This window comes from Anguilla rostrata, chromosome 5, assembly GCF_018555375.3.
Source record: "Anguilla rostrata isolate EN2019 chromosome 5, ASM1855537v3, whole genome shotgun sequence".
Classification (NCBI taxonomy): Eukaryota; Metazoa; Chordata; class Actinopteri; order Anguilliformes; family Anguillidae; genus Anguilla; species Anguilla rostrata.
The window spans coordinates 40,729,302-40,751,892 of NC_057937.1; the positions used below are offsets into that span (position 1 = coordinate 40,729,302).

The 22,591-nt window shown below is 43.3% G+C and overlaps 1 protein-coding gene across 2 annotated transcripts in view; it reads right to left on the minus strand.

Annotated features, from left to right (window-relative positions):
• Positions 1 to 22,591, minus strand: part of LOC135255274 (C-Jun-amino-terminal kinase-interacting protein 1-like) — a 46,849-nt gene that overhangs the window by 13,043 nt on the left and 11,215 nt on the right. For both annotated transcript variants that reach the window (XM_064336224.1, XM_064336225.1), the window contains exons 2-3: positions 12,182 to 12,293; positions 3,208 to 3,450 (exon numbers count right to left, since the gene is read on the minus strand). In XM_064336224.1, coding sequence (XP_064192294.1) covers positions 3,208 to 3,450; positions 12,182 to 12,293 — 355 coding nt within the window. The remainder of the gene's footprint in view (positions 1 to 3,207; positions 3,451 to 12,181; positions 12,294 to 22,591) is intronic.

Sequence of the window (22,591 nt, forward strand, 5' to 3'; positions counted from 1 at the left end):
AATGACAGCGAAGTATCAGTTTTACTCAGGAAAGCACACTTTCCATATATAACCGGGTCAAGAATATTTCAGCTTTTATTTCATATTTCTCAGCTCTCTCTCGAGACAGTTTAAAAGACTCCTTATACAAACTTCATATCAAATGCATTCTGGAGGCCATTTTTAATATTACCAGCAACACTCTCCCAACAGTACGACTAATGCTCCAAGAAGACACACCTAAATTCTAGGACAAAGATATGTACTTTTCAACCCTGAGATTCTTTTAACATTTGAAATTAAAATTAATATATAATAGTACTCCTGCTGTAAAGTCAACTTTTCATGCAGTTTATACTGTAAGAGAATGCAACATTCTCTGAGAAACTTTTTTTATTTAAGTCAATTGAAAGCTTTCCATTCAGCCACTAAATACCACAGGATGGGCATCTTGCAATCCTTCGCACTGTCTGACAACATTCACGTGAGCACACACAGCAGAAGCTGAATTCATGGTGCCAGTATAGGACAATAGGCATCTGGGTGGCAACGGATGTTCCAGAAGAGCAGAGCACACACCTTTAAACCAGAGAGACCAGAAGTCATTTCTCATATTCTGAAATGTCCTCAAGGTGAATGGATACACATGCACACACATGTACAGTATCTGCTCCCATTGACATGACAATCAGTATGCTGAACAGGTAATATTAACAGCTTTGTACAACAGGATTCCAATTACAGTTATTCTCAAGAACTAACTTGCAGAAGGGGAAAACAGACCAGCAACAGTTTGACAGGGTACTCAGTCCTATAATCTTTGAACTATGTATGCACCTTTTCAGTGATGCATTTGTGTGTGGGATTGAATATTTAATTTCATTCACTTGTGAGGTGGTTGGGTCAGATCGGTTTTGCACTCAGTACTGCACTATTCCTGGTGCTTATAGACTTGCCATTGTTTACAATAATGGCTACGTAAGTCGCTTTACAGAAAAGTGTCTGCCAAATGAATAAATGTATGTAAATATATGTATTTCAGCATGAAACAATAGAGAGTGTTCATGGAAGTGAGACTTGAAGGCCGTGTAATCCAAGACGAGCTGGGAGCCCATAGACACAGCCTGAGCCCGGAGCAGTGTACAAGAGCAGAACCGACAGGAGCAGGATTAGGGATTAGATTGGAGATTCTACACAAAACCCACCATGTAGACTGTGTATCATTCCCCCTTCCGGCCCATCTAAAAGAATCATGTCAACCTGGATATCATTGTTTAACCCCCTCATGGTTTAATATACTAATACCTTGAGTGGCAGGGTATTAGTATTTAAACCAAGGTGTCTTATCAGGGAGAGTCTTCTATGAGTACTGGTACTGAGGTTGTGCTGGCCTGGAGGTCTGCCTACTGACCTGTTAGAGACTCCACTGTTCATTGCAAGGGTTGGAAATCATGAAATGATAATCAAATAAATAAAAAATCCACCAATACGCCAAAAGATGCAGATGTTCCACTCTAAAAGTCTATAGGAATCATGCATTTGTCATGCATTTGCATAATTTCTAATAATACCCTACATAACCCTTGTGTTTGGTTTGGGTCAAACTGACCCATTTAAAAATTTTAGTAAAAGAACAATTGTACCGTTGAGAGAAGTATTTCATAACCAGTAACTAAACTAGTGTAAATTTGGTTTTTGTTTTGTGTTGCCTTGTCTTCTTACTTATTTGGAATCTTTGAAAATATTACTTCACATTACATCACATACAGGCATTTAGCAGACGCTCTTAACCAGACACAAAATTTTTACACAGTATCCATTCATACAGCTGGATACATACTAAATCGATTTAGGTTAAGAACCTTGCTCAAAGGTACAATGGTATCCTACCCGGAAATTGAACCTGCAACCTTTGCGTTACAAGCCAAGTTTCCATTATACCACGCTGCCACCCCAATGAACCCAATGAATATAGCAAGATAAAGATGAGAAATAATTGAGAATGTCAGTTCAAAATACACAAATACATAGTAATCTACCATGAAAACCTTTTTTCATTGAAATTTTTCACACATAAACGTGATTTATGTCCCCCATGCTTTAATAATTGTGTAGTTTTTGTATAAATCACATCTTCATCAGAAATGAATGAAACGTTAAATGTGTTCTAGCAGAGGTAAATGACAACCAATAATCATATATATCATTTATATGCTTTTCAATTGAGGTAAAGATAATATATATTGAATATTTTAGCATACATTTTATTTCTGTATTGCTTTAAATTCCAGTAACGTCCCAGGCATATACTGTATGACCCAGGCTAACAGTTTCACTGGCGGTAAAAAGTAAATAGAGGGTTAAGGGCATGAAAAAAGATATTTGTTCATCGAAGTAGAAAAGAGTCCCCCCTCCCACCCCCTTCCTTCCAGAAGGGAATGCGTTTCCACTAATACTTCTCTTCATAGTATGCACATTGAGGGGATCTCACAGCAACCCACATTAGAGAATCTATATCTCAGCACCATATTCGTCCGAGAATCAATAAGCCTTCTTACACAGTCTGTGTAGCCCAACACAGCTGTTCTCACACTGTATGTGTGCAAGCACTGATGGACTCCAAACAGTATTGGAGGTATTGGCCATTGGACATCATAAGTAGGGAGATTTTCCATCTCACCCAGCCCTCCTTGCATAAGCATTATGTTCTGATGGCCATCCAGCATCATGTGCCCTGGCCAAATAACAGGTGTGCCCAGCCTACAGAGCTCATCTTGATCAGTCAAGAACAATCATATGCTAGGAGTAATCTTTGGCTGAATTAATTAGCTACACCGCCACTCTGATCTGCACTGTAGTGATGCTATTTTCAGATTGGCGAGATCACAGGAACAGTCGAGAGAACATATGGCACATGCTCACAGAAGGACAGATCAAGAGACAAACAACGACCACAAAAAAAGCGCAAACACAGTCAATCACACACCATCACACACACAAAACATGCCCTTACAAATCTTTCTTGTGGAACAAAACATTTAAAAATGTAAATTTATCGTTTTCAATGGATTTTCAATGGCCCTGAATAGAGAAGTTCAGTCATGTGTTTTAAACAATATCTGTACAGTTCACTAGTAGTCTGCTCGTGAGATAAGAGTCCCGCTGTTTTCCAGCATCACACATGAAACAGGAAAAGACACCAATAAGGGAAGGGTTAATTGGGCTCACCTGAGTCCGAGGCACCTGTGGGAAGAGGTTAAGTGTGGTGGGTCTCTTGGGCCGGTAGGTATCCATGGTTACAGGAGCAGGTTCCTTCACAGAGGGCACAATGGTAGGCAGCACAGCTTCCTCGTCCTGAATGTCATCCACAGCATCGATCAGGTCCAAATGGAGCATCTCCGCCTGCAGCTTGGAAGCCACACTCCCTTCTGCCTTCCCTGGCCCACTATTGGCTCCCCGTGTCACATGGCCCTGGAAAGACAGAGCGACAGTGTTTCAGTGAAGGCAGAGCTGGCTGTAGCCGTGGTGGGGGGATTGAGCCAGCCAATTACAGCCTGCCTTTACAGGAGCCTATAACCCTTTCATTGCTGGGTTGCTTTTGTTGTTTAAAACAGGAACAGCTATGAGAGAGAGAAGGTAGACATATTCACAGGATTTTGTATATTGAGCTATTGTATTTTTTCCAGAGATCATAAACAAAATTTATTTAAATGGCCAGCAAGGCAGACTAACATTCTGTTGCTCTGTATGTGTATGTATGAATGTCTTCAATTGACTAATGCCATGTGACCACATAATTTTAAAATAAACAGAAACTGGCATTTAGATTTATACTGATATACTACACACTAGTAATACCTTTCCTCCAAAATCCAAAAAACAAATATCTTCAGGGTCTGATGACAGTGATATAGTACACTCTTCCAATCACAGGTTTAAACCTCCCTCTGACTCATAGCATGCTCCAGTCACGACGCCTCTTTGGCAAATACTAGAAAGCAACCAGTGGACAGTAGGTTTCGGAATGTGCCTCTTAAACATCACCCGAGATTGGCTGCCCACCTGTCTGTAATTCTAGGTGACATGCTGCCCTGGCTTGGTCCCTGTTCTGTAGAGTACATGTAAGCAGCAGAGAGTAGGAGTTAAGCTGATAAGTGACTTTCCACTGTACTAGACGCACAGCCTCTGCTTCACCTCTTTAACGCTCCCAGATAAAAGCACAGCCTAGTAAGAGCCCTCAGGGACAGCACGCCACCCCGAAACCTCACTGTGACAACCAATTCATAGCAAAATTCTTGATAAACCATTGATCAGTTGTTAGGATATGTAAATCTATATTTTCCCAAGAGACATTTAGCCATCTCTAGAAAAAGAAACCATCTTCCAAAAATACCTTCACAGAAACTGCCTGTACACCAGCGCTAATCAACGTTTAAATGCCTGGACAAGAGTCATTTTTGCTTTTCCAAAGATGGCATAGAGAGTGGAAAAAAAATACAAGATAGCAAAAAGCTCAAATCAGCTGTCTCCATGACAACTTACAATAATTACAGTCATTAAGCCCCAGATGACTAGTTGAATGGGATGGAGAACGGGATGGTGATGTGTACAGTGAAGCAATGGCATACAGATCACAGCCAAGGGTAAATCAGCTCAGATTAAGTGAACTAATGCATGATGAGAGAATGTGATGAATACTAATCCTATTCTACGGTATCATGACACACAAAAGCTGAATTCTCATGTGTATTACCCACACGAACATGAATAATGGAATGCCGAAAATGCTTTCATTCCTTCAGGTGTACTGGAAATCACCACTTTGAGTAAATCACAAAACAAGTTTGGTTTGTGTAATCATCTTGAATTCAATGACGTGATGTATGGTTAATGAATTACTCCTCCTTTTGTCTGAATCCAGCCTCTGGTGATAAGCTTAATCCCCTTTAAAATAAAACTTACATCAAAGTCATAGTATGCCAGTGAATGCATAGTGTGCAACAAAAAAGGCTTTGGGGGGCAGAGATATCTCAGTCATAAGGCAATGTCACCCATAACTACCTGTGGTTTAATTAATAAAAATATAAAGAGAGGAAATCTCGTAAACATCACCCATGTTCCCCAAAGAAAACTACTAATATGCTCCCCCTCAGGGAGTAACCTATAACCCCAGCACTATTTTATGGTTCTTATTACGCGAGGTCCCTTTAAGAGCTCTTATACTGTCGCTAGGCAACCGGTTGGAGATGGGGTAGGGAGACACCACTGGAGGATTTCACTGCTTGCGCGGACTGTTTTTCAGCCTCTTAAATGCCCCTGGGGCGACATCCATCTGACAGGTTCCAGAGCCCTTCATCTGACATGACATGGCTTGGGCCTATGTAATTAGGAAGAGCAGACTGCATCATATCGATCCAAAATGCTATCATATAATAGGCCCTGTGCTCAGGCAGAATTAGCAACACTTATCATGATTACTAAGAGGCAAATCATCAAATTATTTTTGGTGATAAATGTAAAACTATCACACAACAGATTATTTAATGGCAATCACCATTTTTAAACAAGCTCAATCAAACAATAAACTGTTTGAATGAGCAGTGACACATTATTGTGTTCATTGGCACAAAAAAGGTTGGATCCGCTTCTGACAACTCACAAGCATAGAGTGATTAACTTCAGTGAAACAAGCTCCAACAAACAGGTTTTCAAAGAGAATACATTTAGTTTCTGACAAATAGCACTCTTATATATATATATATATATATTTGAATAATTTCTTGCAAACTGAATCAATATCACTTTATATCAGAGCTGCTACAATCATACAATGTCACATTTTATAAGACATTACATAAAAAAACTGTGTTAATGCATTTCCAGAAGTAAATTTACAGTCTAATTCAATGTGGTACCTTCATTGTCCATTGCAATAGCAATGGTTTTTTCTCCTGACACAAAACCATTAAAAGAATAGAGCCCACAGTGTACAGACAAGATCCCACCTTTTTGTCTAAAGGGAGTACATCCCATTAACCAATTATGTTCAGCAATGGCATTCTATGAAAGAGAGTTTCATCATAATGGGGGCATGGATCCTCTCTCAAGGCGGATGCCCCCATCCTTCACTCAGAATGACTGGAGGGGAGGACGATGTCTTCCCATATGCTCAGAAAGCTTCCTGGTTGGGAATTACCTCACCACTGATCTCAGCACCCCATGGGGGGTGAGAGAAACCTGACCTCATCATTTATTGACAAGTGCACAAGAGCATCCCAGGCTCCAGACTGGGAGTGATGTCTGCCCAGGGTAGGAGGGGATTAGAGGATGAAGCATGCCAACATCAGTGAGAACAGTGATTGAAAATGGTCCATTTTAAGTTCATTTAGCACAAATGTCAATTACAGAGGTTGGTATGAATAAGGTCATTGACAGTCTTTGGTAATTAACTCTATGGATTTCACAGGGTTGGATTAGCACTGGAAATGTATTACAAGAAAGAATTAGAGAGAAAGCAGGTTGAGAGTAAAATGGGTTGTTTGGTTAATTTGAGACTGGAAAGAAAATTGACTTTGTTTACATGTACACCTTGGAAGAACATTAGATAAGTGACCTTATATACTATATTAATATATGCAGTCAATAATATATTTACATGGGCCAGATACAATGCAGTCCATAACTACTTGGACAGTGACACTATTTTTGTTGTTTTGGCGGTCTACGCACATTGGATTTGAAATTAAACAATGAATATGGGGTTGAAGTACAGACTGTCTTCTTTAATTTGTGGGTATTTACATCCATATTGAGGGAATTGCAGTCCTTTTTATACATAGTCCCCCAATTTTGGGGCAAAAGTAACTGGACAATTGACTTGCCAGCGGTGTGTTGCTGTATCATTAGTTCATGGACAAGAAAGCTAAAAAAATGTTTTTGAGTTAATTCTAGGTGCAGAACCAGAACCCAACTGAATATGCATTTTACTTTCAGAAGACAATCCATTGAAACAAAAAGTAACTGAAGATAGCTGCAGTCCAGGCCTGGCAGAGCAGCAACAAGGAATATATCCAGCATCTATGGGTCGCAGACTTCAGGCAGTCATTATATGCAAAGGATTTGCAACAGAGCCAAAACTACAAAAATTGTGTCACTGTCCATACTGTATATTTAGATATATATTACATACATGGCCATGCAGCATGTTGCGTGGAAACAGCCCAAGCTTGTTACTTCCTGAAGATGCCCGCATCATTTGTAATGAGAACAGATACAAAATCAAAACATAGGCTTAGGAAGCCTATTTCCATGGCAACTGCATTCTGACTACAAAATCGTAAGTAAGGCTGCTTACATTCACTTCACTAGGCACCAGTATTCATTCAATGTTCCTCTTTGACAGTAAGAGAGCCCATAGGCTCAGTAAGCAGAATCTTGGCTCATCGCAGTCAGAAAATACAGCGAAACACTACCAGCTGTCAGAATGTAAAACAGTCATTTTGGTCGGAGAAAAGGCATGCAGACTAGCCTCTTATGTTAGAACAGAAGTTGATCCAGTAAAGTTAAAGGCCTACCATGAGTTGGACCCTGCCTCCCATGTATTTCATTATATGGTATCAGAAGTGGAATAATGTAGATAACTGTTCACAAAGTAAAACATAAAAATGAATAAATACTTATTTATTTTGATTTTGGTGATTTTGGCAACCACAAGCTCAATAAAAGCCAAAACAGCAAACTGCCATTTGAAAAGCAATTGGAAGTCATCAGATTCTCTCAGGGAAGATGTGGCAAAGGCAACAAGAGAGGTACAGATAAACAGAGAAAGTCACAAAGCAAATATGAGAAAGGTGACAGAAAAAAATGCATTAGGTGTAATAAACATCCTGAACAGTGAGGGCACTGCCCAGCCAAAAATGCTGAATATTGAAAAAAAAATCTGGATATTTCACAGTGGTTTTCCATACAAGAATGGTACAACACAAACCAACAATGGGTAAGAGACTACTATGGAGGGTGCACATATCAATGGAGTGCTCATTTTAAAAATCAACTCTGGAGTGGATACCACAGTAACATCAGAGGCAAGTCACAATAGCCTGAAAAATAAGCCACCACTTAACAAAATAAACATCATACTCAGCAGTCCAGGAGGCACTTTGAAGTGCTTAAGCCAACTGAAATAAAGGCCCGTGCAAAGAATAAGACATTCCAGATCGATGTGCATGTGCTAAAAGGGGCCATGGGAGGCAACCTTTTAGGATGCAATGCAGCTACTGAAATGGTACTGCTAAAGAGGATCCATGAAGTGAGGGAGACCACGTTTGGGTCTATGCCAGCTCAACAGACCAAGAGCTACTGATGACAACAGAATTTCCTTTACAACCTGTCCAGTACCTTGGAGCAGATCTTTGCATGGTCACCGGTCAGCAGTACCTTGTTATTGTAGATTACTATTTGAGATGTGCTGTGTTACCGTACGTGCGTAATACATTGAGCTAAAGAGTGAAGAGCAAGCTGCCTGATACAAGCAAACTGATGGAAGGCTTGTGCGTTTCCGCATTTTGGAACAGCTCTGCTCTGCATGAAAATTCACATCAACAGATTTCAAGACTGAGCAGTATGGTTTCAAGCACTTGAGGTCTACTTCACATAAGCAAATGGGATGCCAAGAGAGCTGTTCAGACAAAGAGAATCCTTAAACAAGATGATCCTTTCTTTGCTGTCCTCTCCTATCAAGCGATTCTGATTGCAGATACAGGCATAATCACATCACAGTTGCTCATGGGCTACCAGCTGCATAATATGCTCCCGACTCTCACCAAGAACATGTTCCCAAGATAGCCTGATCTGCAGAAAGTGGCCAAGCAGGACAGCAATAATAAAGAATTCTATAGCTTCTACTACAATAGACATCATGGTTTCAGAGTCTATACGTGTGACCATAGACACAGTCAAACATTGCCACAGCAATGGTGAAACGTTGAGCCAAACAGCCCAGATCAAACTATGTGAAAACAGAACAAGGACAGTTCAAATCGTAAAAGCCTCCAAGCTATTTCCCCGGATGGTCATGCTGCTAAGCCTACTCCGTGCCCCATTCTGGAGACTGAAGAGGAACCACTCCCAGCTGGTACAATTAAGCCTGTTTTGGACTCATGCTGTGATCATCAGTTGTCCGCTCCAGCAACCACAGTACCTGGTCCGGTGTGAATGTAAAGAATTTGTCATATACCAAACTGTTAAAAACACCATCTACACAGACCCAGGAATAGTGCTGGTGAAATTTGCAGGGCTGGTAGTTAGCCTGCACGTATATTTTCACATCATCAGGGTAGGAGTGTGAGGGAGGATATTCTAGCGGTGCAATATTCATGTTGAGCTATGCGAGCCATCAAGAGACTTGCCATATTCACCTCATGCCAGCTGATGCTTGGTCAGTAGAACAGATATTGTACATCTATAAAGGGATTATCTGAAGACAACTGGTCAGAGGACAATTCCACATACTATATTCCAATAAGCAGTAATATCTTTAATTACATTACCTTGCTTAAGCAGATCTTTTGTATAATTAGCTTCCAAGGTAAAAGAATGATCATGAGACCCCAGTATTGGAATTCCAATTAAATGAAGACACATAGCCTATGAGATTTGTCTTCTCAGTCTGAAAGCATGACATTTCAGTTATTAATGGCATCGCAATTGCAGTTACACTGATTATTTTCAAACATATGACTGAACTCCCTGAGAACAAAGCAACCCCAATGCTGAGAAAGTAAGCAATGTTCATGTGGGGCTGATTCTTCTCTTACAACTTCACTGTACTGACCAACAGGCTGTGACCACAAATGACAGATAGTTCAGAGAGATGTATTTCTCCAAAGTAGCTCCCTTCCAAAATCATATCCAAATTTCAGGACTTAATCTCTGTGAGCTATCCTGTCTGACAGGAAGCAGCACGTGAAGCTGGGGAAACACGTCTCCGACTCCCGGACCATCAGCACCGGCTCCCCTCAAGGCTGCGTCCTTTCTCCTCTACTCTTCTCCCTGTATACCAATAGTGACCTCAGTCATCAGTCAGTCAAGCTCTGAAGTTTGCAGACGACACCACTCTCATTGGATCATCTGTGGATGAGTCTGCCTACAGGAGAGAGATGAACATCTGTGTCCTGGTGCAGCCATAACAACCTGGAGCTCAAGCCTAGAGACGTAAGATGGTATGACTTCAGAGGACGCCACAACCACGCCCCATCCTGCATGACTCCCAGTCGACACTGTGGATCCTCTGCTTCTGGGCACCATCATCACCAGACCTCAATGGAGCTGAACATCACTCCCTCACAAGAGGCTCAGCAGAGGATGTACTTCTGCGGCAGCTGAAGAAGTTCACCTGCCAATGACAATGATGTGCACTTACACTGCCATCTGAGTCCATCTCACCTCCTCCATCACCATCTGGTACGCTGTGCCATGCAGGACAAGGCAACTGCAGGTATCATTTGCGTCTGAAGGGTGATGCTGCAATCTGCCATCCCTCAGGACCTGCACACCTCCAGGGCCCTGAGCGGTAGGAAAGATTGTGCCGACCCCCCACCCTGGACAAACTTTCAACATCCCTCCGCAGGAGCTGCGTCCATCAGGACCAACTCAGACACAGACAGTTTTCCGCTGCAGCTGCCTCTCACAGGCCGGGACCCACTGATACTTACTGTTATCTGACCCCAGACCAAACGACAGCACCTGTACTTAAAACTTATCCCCTTGCACTATGTTATGTTAGTTTACGTTGCACTATGTTTAGAGTTTTATGTCGTTATTTTTATTGCACTATGTTTTCATTATTATCTATTGATGTCCTTTTATGCACCACCTGACCAAAACAAATTCCTCGTATGTGTAAACCTACTTGGCAATAAAACCTGATTCTGATTCTGATTCTGATTCTGATCACCTCCCCCATGGCACAGCACTGTTTTTTCTAAACCTGATAAAATTATAAAGCTGAGCAGATCCAATCCTTTTCATTTACCTCATTTTACTGGGGTAGAGCTAGGTTTGCATGTTCTCTTGCTGGCTGAGACTGGTGTTAAATAGGTTTGACATGGTGATATTCATACATCTTTTATCCCTCTACATCATATTTAGTATGATGGATAGGCCACACAGTAATTAATCCCTCTGTGTATTCCTCTTTATTTTGTGAACAAAACTGGAATTTCAGCAATTTCATATCAGCCCTTGCTTAAATAAGAATTTCTTGCAAGGTACACTGACTTAAAAACGGGTGCTCTTCTTAAGATTGTATTGTGTTGGAAATAATACAATTAAATGCATAAAAGTCTTGCAATGTGATTTGGTAGATGAAAGAAAGTTTAGTGTATTAAAATAGGACTTACTTCCTAATAAATTATTTAAGGAGATACCCAAAATACTTTGGAAAAGATACATTTGATCATTACTGCAATCTCAAAGGGTAAATTTCTAAAAATGAGACTGCAGAAGAGAGAATGGAAGACAATATTTACAGAAGCTCCCTGGTAATACAACCTCATTTCAATCAAACAAAGATACAAATAAGTTGTTTTTATAAGAGGAAATAAATGTAGGTCTGAAGTGAATTATGTATGAACACTGAAGCAGCTTCAGAAATTGCTCATTAGTTTAAATGGAGTGCACTGAGTGCATTAGTAATTTCATTTGGGTAATGACATGCTGATGTCAAAAATGTTTTAAATCCAGTTATGAAGCAAAATAATAAACATCACAAAAAGAAGAAAGCATGCTTGTAACTGAAATCTTAACAAAAGCCTTAAATAGTGCCCTATATTTTTAAAAGGAAGGGGGAAAAGGGACAGTTTTCAAAAACCTATATGAAAACATACGGACAGTTACAGTTGGACAGTGAATTGTAAGCTCTTACAGGGATATGCAAGCTGTTTTTAGCATTTTGCAGTGGTATAAGAGAGACTTACTGCTTTTAAGGTCTGTATGTCATTTCTATATGCTGTACAGCATATCTATACACTGTGCTATATTACAGTGTTCAGAAAATTTAATGTACTGTATAAGCTTCCATTAATTTATACATCTGTAAAATTTATACTTATCAAGAAGCCTAGCTTACTTGATGTATACAGTTGTAGCCTGGTAAATCTCTTCAGGAGTAGGGTGCAATTAATGTGTTTTTGAGTTGACTCACCTTGATGTCAAGACCGTTGCTGTTGAGGCTCACCCCACACTCATCGGTGATCTCTGTGAGCTCCGAGAGGTCTTCGTCCTCAAACTCATCGAGGCTTATGTCGTGGGTCAGCCTACGGGGATCAGACACACAGTGTTAATGTTTCTGTGAAGCTAATCTCTCATTACATCAACAAAGATTCTAAGAGAGTGAGGGAGAGTTAGTACAGGAGTTACATCACTAGCTAGTTGTCTCTAATAGCCATGGTAGGTCACAGCCACCCAGGTTTGCCTGAATTAAAAGAGAAGGATCCTTTATTGTTCCTGAAGTTGTAAATACCATTATTTTGCTCATTCATTCTCAATGGAATGAATTTATATACAGTATCTTTTATTGGAATACCAACAAACCTAAACATACAATATAGCTCTGAAAGTAAAGCGTACGCACCAGGTATTGTTTTAAAAATTGAATGTATCTGTGCCTGAGAGTGAGATACTGTCAAATTAGCTATAGCTAGCCCTTTTTCCATTAAAGAATTAGACACTACACGTGTCTTTAGACACACACTACAACTTTATGCGCATAATAAAGTTACCCTAACTCTAATAACCCTAATGCAAAATGAGTTAAATCAGCATATGATGCTACACTAATTTGCTTACTAAAGGTGGATTAAAGTAGATTGTAAGGCAGGAGCTAATTAACTATTGCCGTCCATCTGCAGCCATTGATAGAGCTAACACTGGTAGCATACGACCCGTCCAATATTTTTGTACTGGGTACACAGGGATGTACACAATTGGTATCAGTCTTCTCATATGAATCTGGGCAAGATAGCTAAAAAGAGAATTTCTGATAAAGTGCTCTGGTTGTTGGCTTTGGGAAAAATCCTCCAACTCTGATTCAACTCTGGCTCAAACCTAAACAGTGTGTTGCAGTGATCTATCAGGATCAGCGATTATGTCTTCTACAGACTCATCAGAGTCAGTCACTAGGGTCACTGATATTGTCCTTCAATTCAGAATCAAATATTTCAATGCTGTCCATTTCTGACATCTTTTCAACAAAATGCTGTCCATTCTGTCACTTTTTCAACCTAAAGATATAATAGCAGAGCTGTTTGTCTTCCATCTATTGTGTCACACATCATAGAAGTAATTTTCCGGCATGACATGGGTGTTTCCATCAACAATTTCAACTTAATTTCATGAAAGCCTCTAGACTAAAACAATTTGGCCTAATATATTTGGGGGATGTCGTTATGCAGTGCGTACCCTTTAAATACTTTTAAAAAAAATAATAATTGTACGGATTTGTTGCATTTAGACTACACAAGTTTTTTGTTTGTTTCAAAACAACAACTTATTTTGACTGTCTTCAAACAACAGCCATAACAGTGATGTTTGCAATCAGCCATGCATGAAACTGAATGAATACAGGCCTAGATGTCACACACTGAAATTGAATTCCACATAACATTGTGTGTTAGAAACCAGCTTTCAACTGCAGTATTACTAAAACAAAGTCAAATACACAGCTGGCTACCTCGAGAGAATATTTAAAATTATGAATGGCACATTTAGATTTTTTTATGAAAGTGTCATTAAGAAAATACAAATGCGCAACATAAGCACACAAGGAAAACCACATGACAATTATTAACAAGGTCACCCCACTATGGTTGGCATTGCACAGTAATGTTCTGAAATAGCTGTAGGTGAAATAATTGGCAAATGCAACCGATTTAAATAACAGCACAATATGCTCCACCTGTGTTTCATTTGTCTCCAGAATTAGACATAGACGTACCTGACTTTGTATAACCATAATCAACAGCACATAACGACCAGAGAAAACAAAATGTGACTTTGTTAAATGACTACAACATTAGGCTTTCCCAGGATGTGGGTCACTTTGATTTGTAACTCAAATATAAGTCAGTATATTTATATATATATTCTATCACTGTTCAGTTGATTCTCTTTGAATAACTAATTCTGATTTCCTCTCATCATAAATGAAAATCTCTACCACATAAGGCATACGTCATGAGAAAAAAGTTCAGAAATGTGTTAAAACACATCATACGCAATGGCAAAGCTTTCATTGTATTGTGGCAGACGGCAGGGAGAGGTGAGGGGAGTAGTAATTGAGGGCAGATACGTTGCCGCCCGCTGGCTCCACCCCCGAGCCTTATATGGACTTCCTGCTCCAACGAGGCAAGCCTGGGCCTAATTAAGCCATTAAGGGCAGAGGGATAAAAGGGGAAGTGAAGTGAACAAACGGCGCAAAGTACCGTGAGGGAAACGCGTGTTGTGGAGAGTAAGAGAGAGCGAAAATTATCTGTGTGATTACCTGTTGTGACCCGGACTGTTTGACTAACCCCGCTGTGTACCGAACTGTTTTGGCTGAGGACCTGGTTTTTGGATATCCCTGGATTACGGAAAAGGACAACGAGAACGGATTGTGGACTTTGGATTGGTTGCTGAATTTCCCCTTCCCCTCCTTGTGTAAATTTTCCCTAAATAAATCCCCCTATTTCACTCCAGTCGTGTTTCGTGTGATTGTTTAGTTATTGAATTGGTGACGTGGAAACCCCACACCCGTGAGCCTGCCACATATGGTGGAGAATGCGGGCACTACCCAAGCTCAATAACTAAACAGACACGGAGCATAATGGAAGCCTTAGTGAAGCAACTAGTGGAGACCAACATAGCGCAGCAGGCTATGCATCGGGAGTTGCTGGAGGAACAGCGTCAGCAGACCGCTCTCCTGCGAGCTGAACTCAGCCAGCTAACAGCCGCCCATGCTGCCGTGGCTGCAGGCGCAGCAGTCTCCCATCCTAAACCCAGTATGTTTCTGCTGAAACTAACAGAAGCTGATGACATCGAGGCTTACCTCCAAGCCTTTGAGAGGACGGCGGCTAGGGAGAAATGGCCCCAGGCGCAATGGGCCAGCCTGCTAGCACCCTTCCTGTCAGGCGCGGCACAGAAGACCTATCAGGATCTGACGGCTGAACAGGCGACGCACTATGAGGGGCTGAAAAAGGAGATCCTGCGCCGGTATGGGTACACACTGATCGGCCGGGCGCAACGGTTCCATGATTGGACGTATGATGCCACAGCGTCCCCCCGATCACAAATGCATGATCTGATTAGGCTGACCAAGAGCTGGCTAACGGCGGAACCACTGACGACCACGCCCTCGAGAAAGTGGTCATAGATAAATTTCTACGCTCTCTCCCATTTGAAGCTAAGAAGTTGGCAAGCCAAGCTAACCCACAGAGCGCGGATCAGCTGGTGGAACTGGTGGAAGGTCAACAGGTGGCTTTGGAGGTCCTGCGCAGCGGACGACCACTGAAGGCGGAACCCTCCACTCGCCCGAAAGAGCGGAAAAGGACGGAGGACCAGGCCTGGACCACGACCAGGGATGGAGGGACCCGATGGTCAGCTCCCCGAGACGACGCCCCTTCCTGAACACAGACGGCAGGAAGTGCTACGAGTGTGGTGAGCCGGGACACATCGCCTGGAGCTGTCCAAACCGTGATGTCCAGATGCCTTCGGCCTCAGCCAGTGAGGTAGCCACCGGGCGTCCCTGCGGGTTGCTGATGACATGCTGGGCGGAGGAAAGTAGTCCTACCCCTGTTACCCCGGTAAGGGCCAATGGAAAGGACACCACAGCACTTTTGGACTCCGGGAGTATGGTGACCCTGATCCGCCCCGACTACGCCCAGTCCCCGAACCTGACTGACACCGTGGCCATCACATGTATACACGGTGAAACTAAGAACTACCCTACCACACTCCTCCACCTACAGACCACAAAGGGACAACACACGGGACCAGCGGGAGTCGTCCCAAACCTACCGGTGCCGGTCCTTATCGGGAGAGATTCCCCGATGTTCCGTCCACTGTGGGCCAGTATGTCCGGAGACGTGGGGAGACGAGGGAACCAAAAGGGAGGAGGAAGCCGGAGAGGCGGGAGGGACACCAGAAGGGGTGATAGCCAGATGTGTGGATTCCAGGAAGTGGACCCCCAGGCGTCAACAGAACCCCTCTCTGAGGACGACGCAGGTGATGCAAGACTGGAGGAAGGTGAGGAGAGTCTGGACAGCATATTCCCAATGGATCACGAGGTGGCGCCAGAGCCCGCCTCTCTAATGGGCCGGTTTGGGACGGCCCAGTTGGAGGATTCCAACCTGGCCAGCGCTCTCCAGCAGGTGACAGTGGTGGATGGAAAGCCTATCGAGGGGGTAAGTCAGATTACGTACCCTCATTTTTCGATAAAGAAGAAATTGTTGTATCAGGTGGTGAAGAAAAACGACGAATGTTTGGAATTGTTGTTGGTGCCCCGACCCTTCGTACAAACTGTCCTGCAGTTGGCGCACTCCCACCTTCTTGGGGCCCACCTAGGGGTGGAGAAGACCCTAGACCGGATTAAGGCACGATTTTACTGGCCTGGTGCGAAGAGGGCAGTGGAAGATTACTGCCGCAGTTGCCCGGAGTGCCAACAGGTGGCTCCAAAACCACACTTTCGTAGCCCCTTAATTCCCCTACCCATCCTTTCAGTCCCTTTCAGCAGGATCGCAATGGACCTGATCGGACCTCTACCCAAGAGCAGCCGAGGTCACCAATACATACTGGTGATTTTGGATTATGCCACCAGGTACCCAGAAGCCATCCCCCTGCGCACCATGGCTACCAAGGGAATCGCACGGGAGCTAGTCATGCTGTTCTCCCGAGTCGGCATCCCCGACGAGATATTAACCGACCAGGGAACCCCGTTCATGTCGCGAATCATGAAGGATCTCTGCAAGCTAATGAAAATAACCCAGTTGCGCACCTCAGTGTACCACCCGCAGACCGATGGATTGGTGGAAAGATTCAATCGAACCCTAAAACAGATGCTAAAGAAGGTGATGGAGGCGGACGGGAGGAATTGGGACCAGCTACTACCCTACCTGATGTTCTCGATCCGAGAAGTGCCCCAAGCTTCAACAGGTTTCTCTCCCTTTGAACTCCTGTACGGGAGACGACCCGAGGACTACTGGACGTGGCTAAAGAAGCCTGGGAACAGCAACCGTCGCCCATCGAACCATGGTGGAACACGTGGAAGACATGAGAGACCGGATGGCAACCCTGTGGCCCCTGGTACGAGAACACATGCAGGAGGCACAGGAGGCCCAAGCGCGGGTGTACAACAGAGGGGCGCAACGAAGAGACTTCCAGCCAGGCGACAAAGTGTTGGTGTTGGTCCCCACCACAGAATGTAAGTTTTTGGCCCGATGGAACGGGCCATATGAGATCCTTGAGAAGGTGGGTGAGGTTAATTATAGGGTCAGACAGCCGGGGCGTAGGCATCTGACCCAGATTTACCATGTGAATTTGTTGAAAAAATGGAATGCACGTGAGGTACTATACTCTATTCCCCGAAGAAAGCTACTACAGAGACCAAGCCTGTGGAGGTGCCACTGGGGGAGCAGCTGAGCCAAGCACAGAAGCAAGAGCTGAGGGAGTTGGTCGGCCAGAACCAGGATGTGTTCTCCAGTGAACCGGGACACACCGATCTGGTACAGCACCGCATCATCACTGAACCTGGGAAAAAGGTAAAATTGAGACCCTACCGCATACCAGAAGCGAGGAGAGACGCCATAAGGGACGAGGTAAAGATGATGTTGGAAGCAGGAATCATCGAAGAGTCAAATAGTGAGTGGTGCAGCCCCATAGTGTTGGTGCCGAAACCAGACGGCACCATTCGCTTCTGTAATGATTTTAGAAAATTGAATGAAATCTCGAAGTTCGATGCCTACCCGATGCCCCGAATTGATGAACTAATAGAACGGCTGGGGACCGCCCGGTTTATCAGCACACTTGACCTGACAAAGGGTTATTGGCAGGTGTCCTTAGCTCCCGAGGCACGGGAGAAAACTGCTTTTGCCACCCCTGATGGGCTGTTCCACTACAGAAAGCTACCCTTTGGATTGCACGGGGCCCCACCCACCTTCCAGAGGTTGATGGACCAGGTTCTCCGTCCCCATCGTGAGTATGCCGCAGCCTACCTTGACGATATTGTAATCCACGGGAACGAGTGGGAGATCCACCTAAACCAGGTGAATGCGGTTTTACAGGCCTTAAGGGGGCGGGGCTAACAGCTAACCCAAAAAAATGTCGACTCGGCCTACGGGAGGCTGAGTACCTGGGGTACACGATCGGGAGGGGATGTGTAAAACCCCAGGTGAAGAAAGTGGAGGCGATTCGGGACTGGCCACGCCCCCGCACCAAGAAGCAAGTACGCACGTTTGTGGGGTTGACGAGCTACTACCGGAGATTTGTTCCCAACTTTGCCTCCCGAGCCAGCCCCCTGACGGATCTGACCAGGAGCCGTCTGCCCGCCCAGGTGATATGGACCGAGGAGGCGGAGAAGGCCTTCCAGGACTTAAAGGGAGCACTGTGTTCTGGACCCGTGCTGGTGACTCCAAACTTCTCCAAACCACTGGTGGTGCAGACCGATGCGTCCGAAACAGGGTGGGGGCCGTCCTATCACAGCTCCAAGAAGGTGAGGAACACCCAGTCGTATACATTAGCCGGAAGCTGTTACCACGGGAGCAAAGATATTCCACTGTGGAGAAAGAATGTCTAGCGATCAAGTGGGCCCTGGAAACGCTGAAGTATTACCTATTGGGACGGCACTTCACCCTCGTAACGGACCATGCACCACTGGTTTGGATGTCACGTAATAAGGACAGTAACGCCCGGGTCACCCGCTGGTTCCTATCCTTACAACCCTTTGCATTCTCTGTCATCCACAGATCAGGTGCAGCACATGGAAATGCCGATGCCCTCTCCAGGAGGGATGCTCTAGGGAGCTGGACCGCCCCTCCCTCCCGGTCGGAGCTGAGGGGGGGGGTGTGTGGCAGACGGCAGGGAGAGGTGAGGGGAGTAGTAATTGAGGGCAGATACGTTGCCGCCCGCTGGCTCCACCCCCGAGCCTTATATGGACTTCCTGCTCCAACGAGGCAAGCCTGGGCCTAATTAAGCCATTAAGGGCAGAGGGATAAAAGGGGAAGTGAAGTGAACAAACGGCGCAAAGTACCGTGAGGGAAACGCGTGTTGTGGAGAGTAAGAGAGAGCGAAAATTATCTGTGTGATTACCTGTTGTGACCCGGACTGTTTGACTAACCCCGCTGTGTACCGAACTGTTTTGGCTGAGGACCTGGTTTTTGGATATCCCTGGATTACGGAAAAGGACAACGAGAACGGATTGTGGACTTTGGATTGGTTGCTGAATTTCCCCTTCCCCTCCTTGTGTAAATTTTCCCTAAATAAATCCCCCTATTTCACTCCAGTCGTGTTTCGTGTGATTGTTTAGTTATTGAATTGGTGACGTGGAAACCCCACACCCGTGAGCCTGCCACAGTATGTACACCGGGATTGTACCCATGCTGTGACCTCTTTATTCAGATATGCTTAAACAGAATGTAAATTTGCAACAGTACAATCTGAACTTTTAAACTGTACCCACCTCCATCAGGTGGAGTGTCTGCTGACCCCATGGATAACCCCAGGTAGCTCTCACACAAACCACCAGCAGCCAGCCAGACAAAACAATGTTACTTGAAATTGAAACGTTATTTAAAAAAAACACACCATTCTTCACTGGACTGAAAAACAAAACGTGCTGGTATATACATCCTGTATGCCTGCTTGGAAAGCCACTGCGACAGGCTGCCGGTGTAAGAGAGCTGGGGGAAGGGAGAACGAGAGGTGCTGCGTTGGCTCTGAGCCTGTGAGAGAGGAGATACTATAATCTCCAAGGCCAGGTAGGTCCAATCAGAATATGCAGAGCTTAACCTCCGCTGACAGGCTGTGAAGAGACTGAGAGACCTGGACTACCCTGTCAGAGTGACATTGCTTGGGCCAGCTGAACCCTGACCCCATTCATTCTGGAGTTTGCAGTCAAAGTCAATTGAACTTACAACTAGAGGGTCTGGGGTCAATCTCCAGGGCAGGACATGTTATTTTCCTCTGCTTAAAGGGTTACATCAGCTGTCATTGAAAAGACAAAACTAAATTATAGAATATCGAATAACCATGTTGGGCATTCAGCTACAGCATTAACCCTCAAGGTTGTGATGCAATTGACAGTCCACACTGAATTCTGACTGTGCCAGGGCTAACTGTGGCTGCAGTGTCATACAGCAAGACATAAATTGGCAATAGCATTAACCTGGGAACAACGAATTCAGTTGGCAGGGCATTCCTCTTTCATTGCACAATACTGACTCCTCTTGATTGGCATCTTATGCTTAATGATGTTAAGCCATGCACACTCATGCAATGACAGTGCAGCTCAGCTGGAGGACTGGAGAATGAAAGAACAGGCATAAATTACGGACTATAAAAGTATGCATTAAGGACTATGAGAGTTCTGTCAGTGTCTTCCTGAAATTATAGAGGCTGCTTTGCCCTGAAATTAAGGTTGACAATTCCAAATATGGGAATAAAATGTAAAATAAATACATGAATAAATAAAAAATATATACATTTTTTTTTTAAAGAAAAAAGAATAAGTGTTAGAAGTAATATTTAGGCCACTATTAGTGAATCCAGATAAAATAGGTAGATACATCCAGTGACAAACTAAAATTGACCTGAGTAAAAACTAGTTTATGGGTTTATATCTCTGACAGCACATTCCATACGTATCAGTGAAGAGAATTAATGCATATCACAGTGCCATGACTACATGAGTGGAAAGTATTTAACACTGCTGTAAATCTGAGACAAATATATACATTGAAATCAATGACACAATTAATTGTCGAGTCATGGAAAAATTAAAGTGACCCTTAAACTAAAACAAAATTCAATATTGCAGCTCTGTCAAGATAAAAGCTGCGCTTTCATAATAACAAGATTTTTTGTTTTAACATGCCTCAACTTGTTGTAGCTGTTCATTAAGCTCACCATGCCCAGATAAACAAATATTCAAATTGCAATGTTGCACTCAAAGCTGCATCCTGATTGATGTTAATTGGACCACTGATAACAGTTGCATCCTCTACATCCTGTAAGCAATGCAAATTGCCCCTGTAAGGTATTTTTAACCAATAGATTGGATTTTGAGGAACAATTAGGGATTTTGAGGATGATAAGGATGATAAGTCGCATGTGATTAAACACCACGACAATTAATTGAAGGTATACACAAGGTTGGAAATTAATTGTGCCAAACTGTCGTTTTAAAATTGTCTTGACATTATTGTACCACGGAAAAGCCAATACACACCACAACAGATCTGAAGCATTCACTGCAGAAGGCAGATTGCCACAGTCCCTCGTCTCACAGACAGAAATATAGAATCAAATATCTGCACTGTGACCTCGTAAACCTGCAGCGAATCAACAGCACAGTGCACTTTAGATGACCTCTGATGGGGCAGCAGCTTGGAAATAGAAGCACTGAAAGGCCATTCAGAGAAAAAGGTTTTGCAAATGTCCTGATCCAAATCTGGCCATTTTAACATGTTTTATTATTATTACAATTATTACTATGACTGTTATTATTATTATTATTACTATCATTATAATTATTATTCAAAGGAGATTAGAATTAGAATTAGATCACATTGCAGGCCACTCCCTTCATAAAAAAGCCAGTACACCAGTAATAAACCATAGTAAACAAAGAACTGATTGCTGCTCAGTTTTTGGATGCAATTCAGGGATAGTGTTACCCTAAGTGCATCATCAATCGATCACATTTTTAAGCTTTATTGTCTTGTGATTACATGTCATCATTTAAATATCAAGTGACAAACAAGGTCTGTGCTTTCAGCAAGTCATCCCCCATTGAGAGGATTCATGAACATCATCGTGATTTTTCTTTCTTTTTGTGCAGCTTATGTCCTCAGCAGTAGATGAAGCACATGACATCACACTATAGCATATTACACATTCAATAAAACATTTTGACTGGAGTTCCCCCTTTTAATGTACTTATGGTACATATGAGCTCCAAATCGTATATAAAATAATGCACAAGTCATTAAGTCATTCATTGTGCTATTCGTTTTGTTAATGCGCTCACTGACACAATAACCTCAGAAATGCACCGTGCATAAAAGCACGTAACCATTCAGATTCACTCATTCACGAAGCAGGCCTTTACTTATTGTGCATTTTCCACTGCATGCTGCATATTATGCATCACAGTAAGAGTACAACAAGACTGTTCAAATGACCTACCAGGCGCAGTACCCAGTGACAGAAAACTTTCAGAACAGCATCCCATTCTGCACGCATTTGGAGTTATTCTCCGGCCTCTCCCTTTTCCATTGTTATTTAAATCCTGAATTTGTCCCTGCTTTTACAAACCCAAGTCAGCCTCGGACTCTCAAGGACATCACTACCCGACACTGCCTGACAG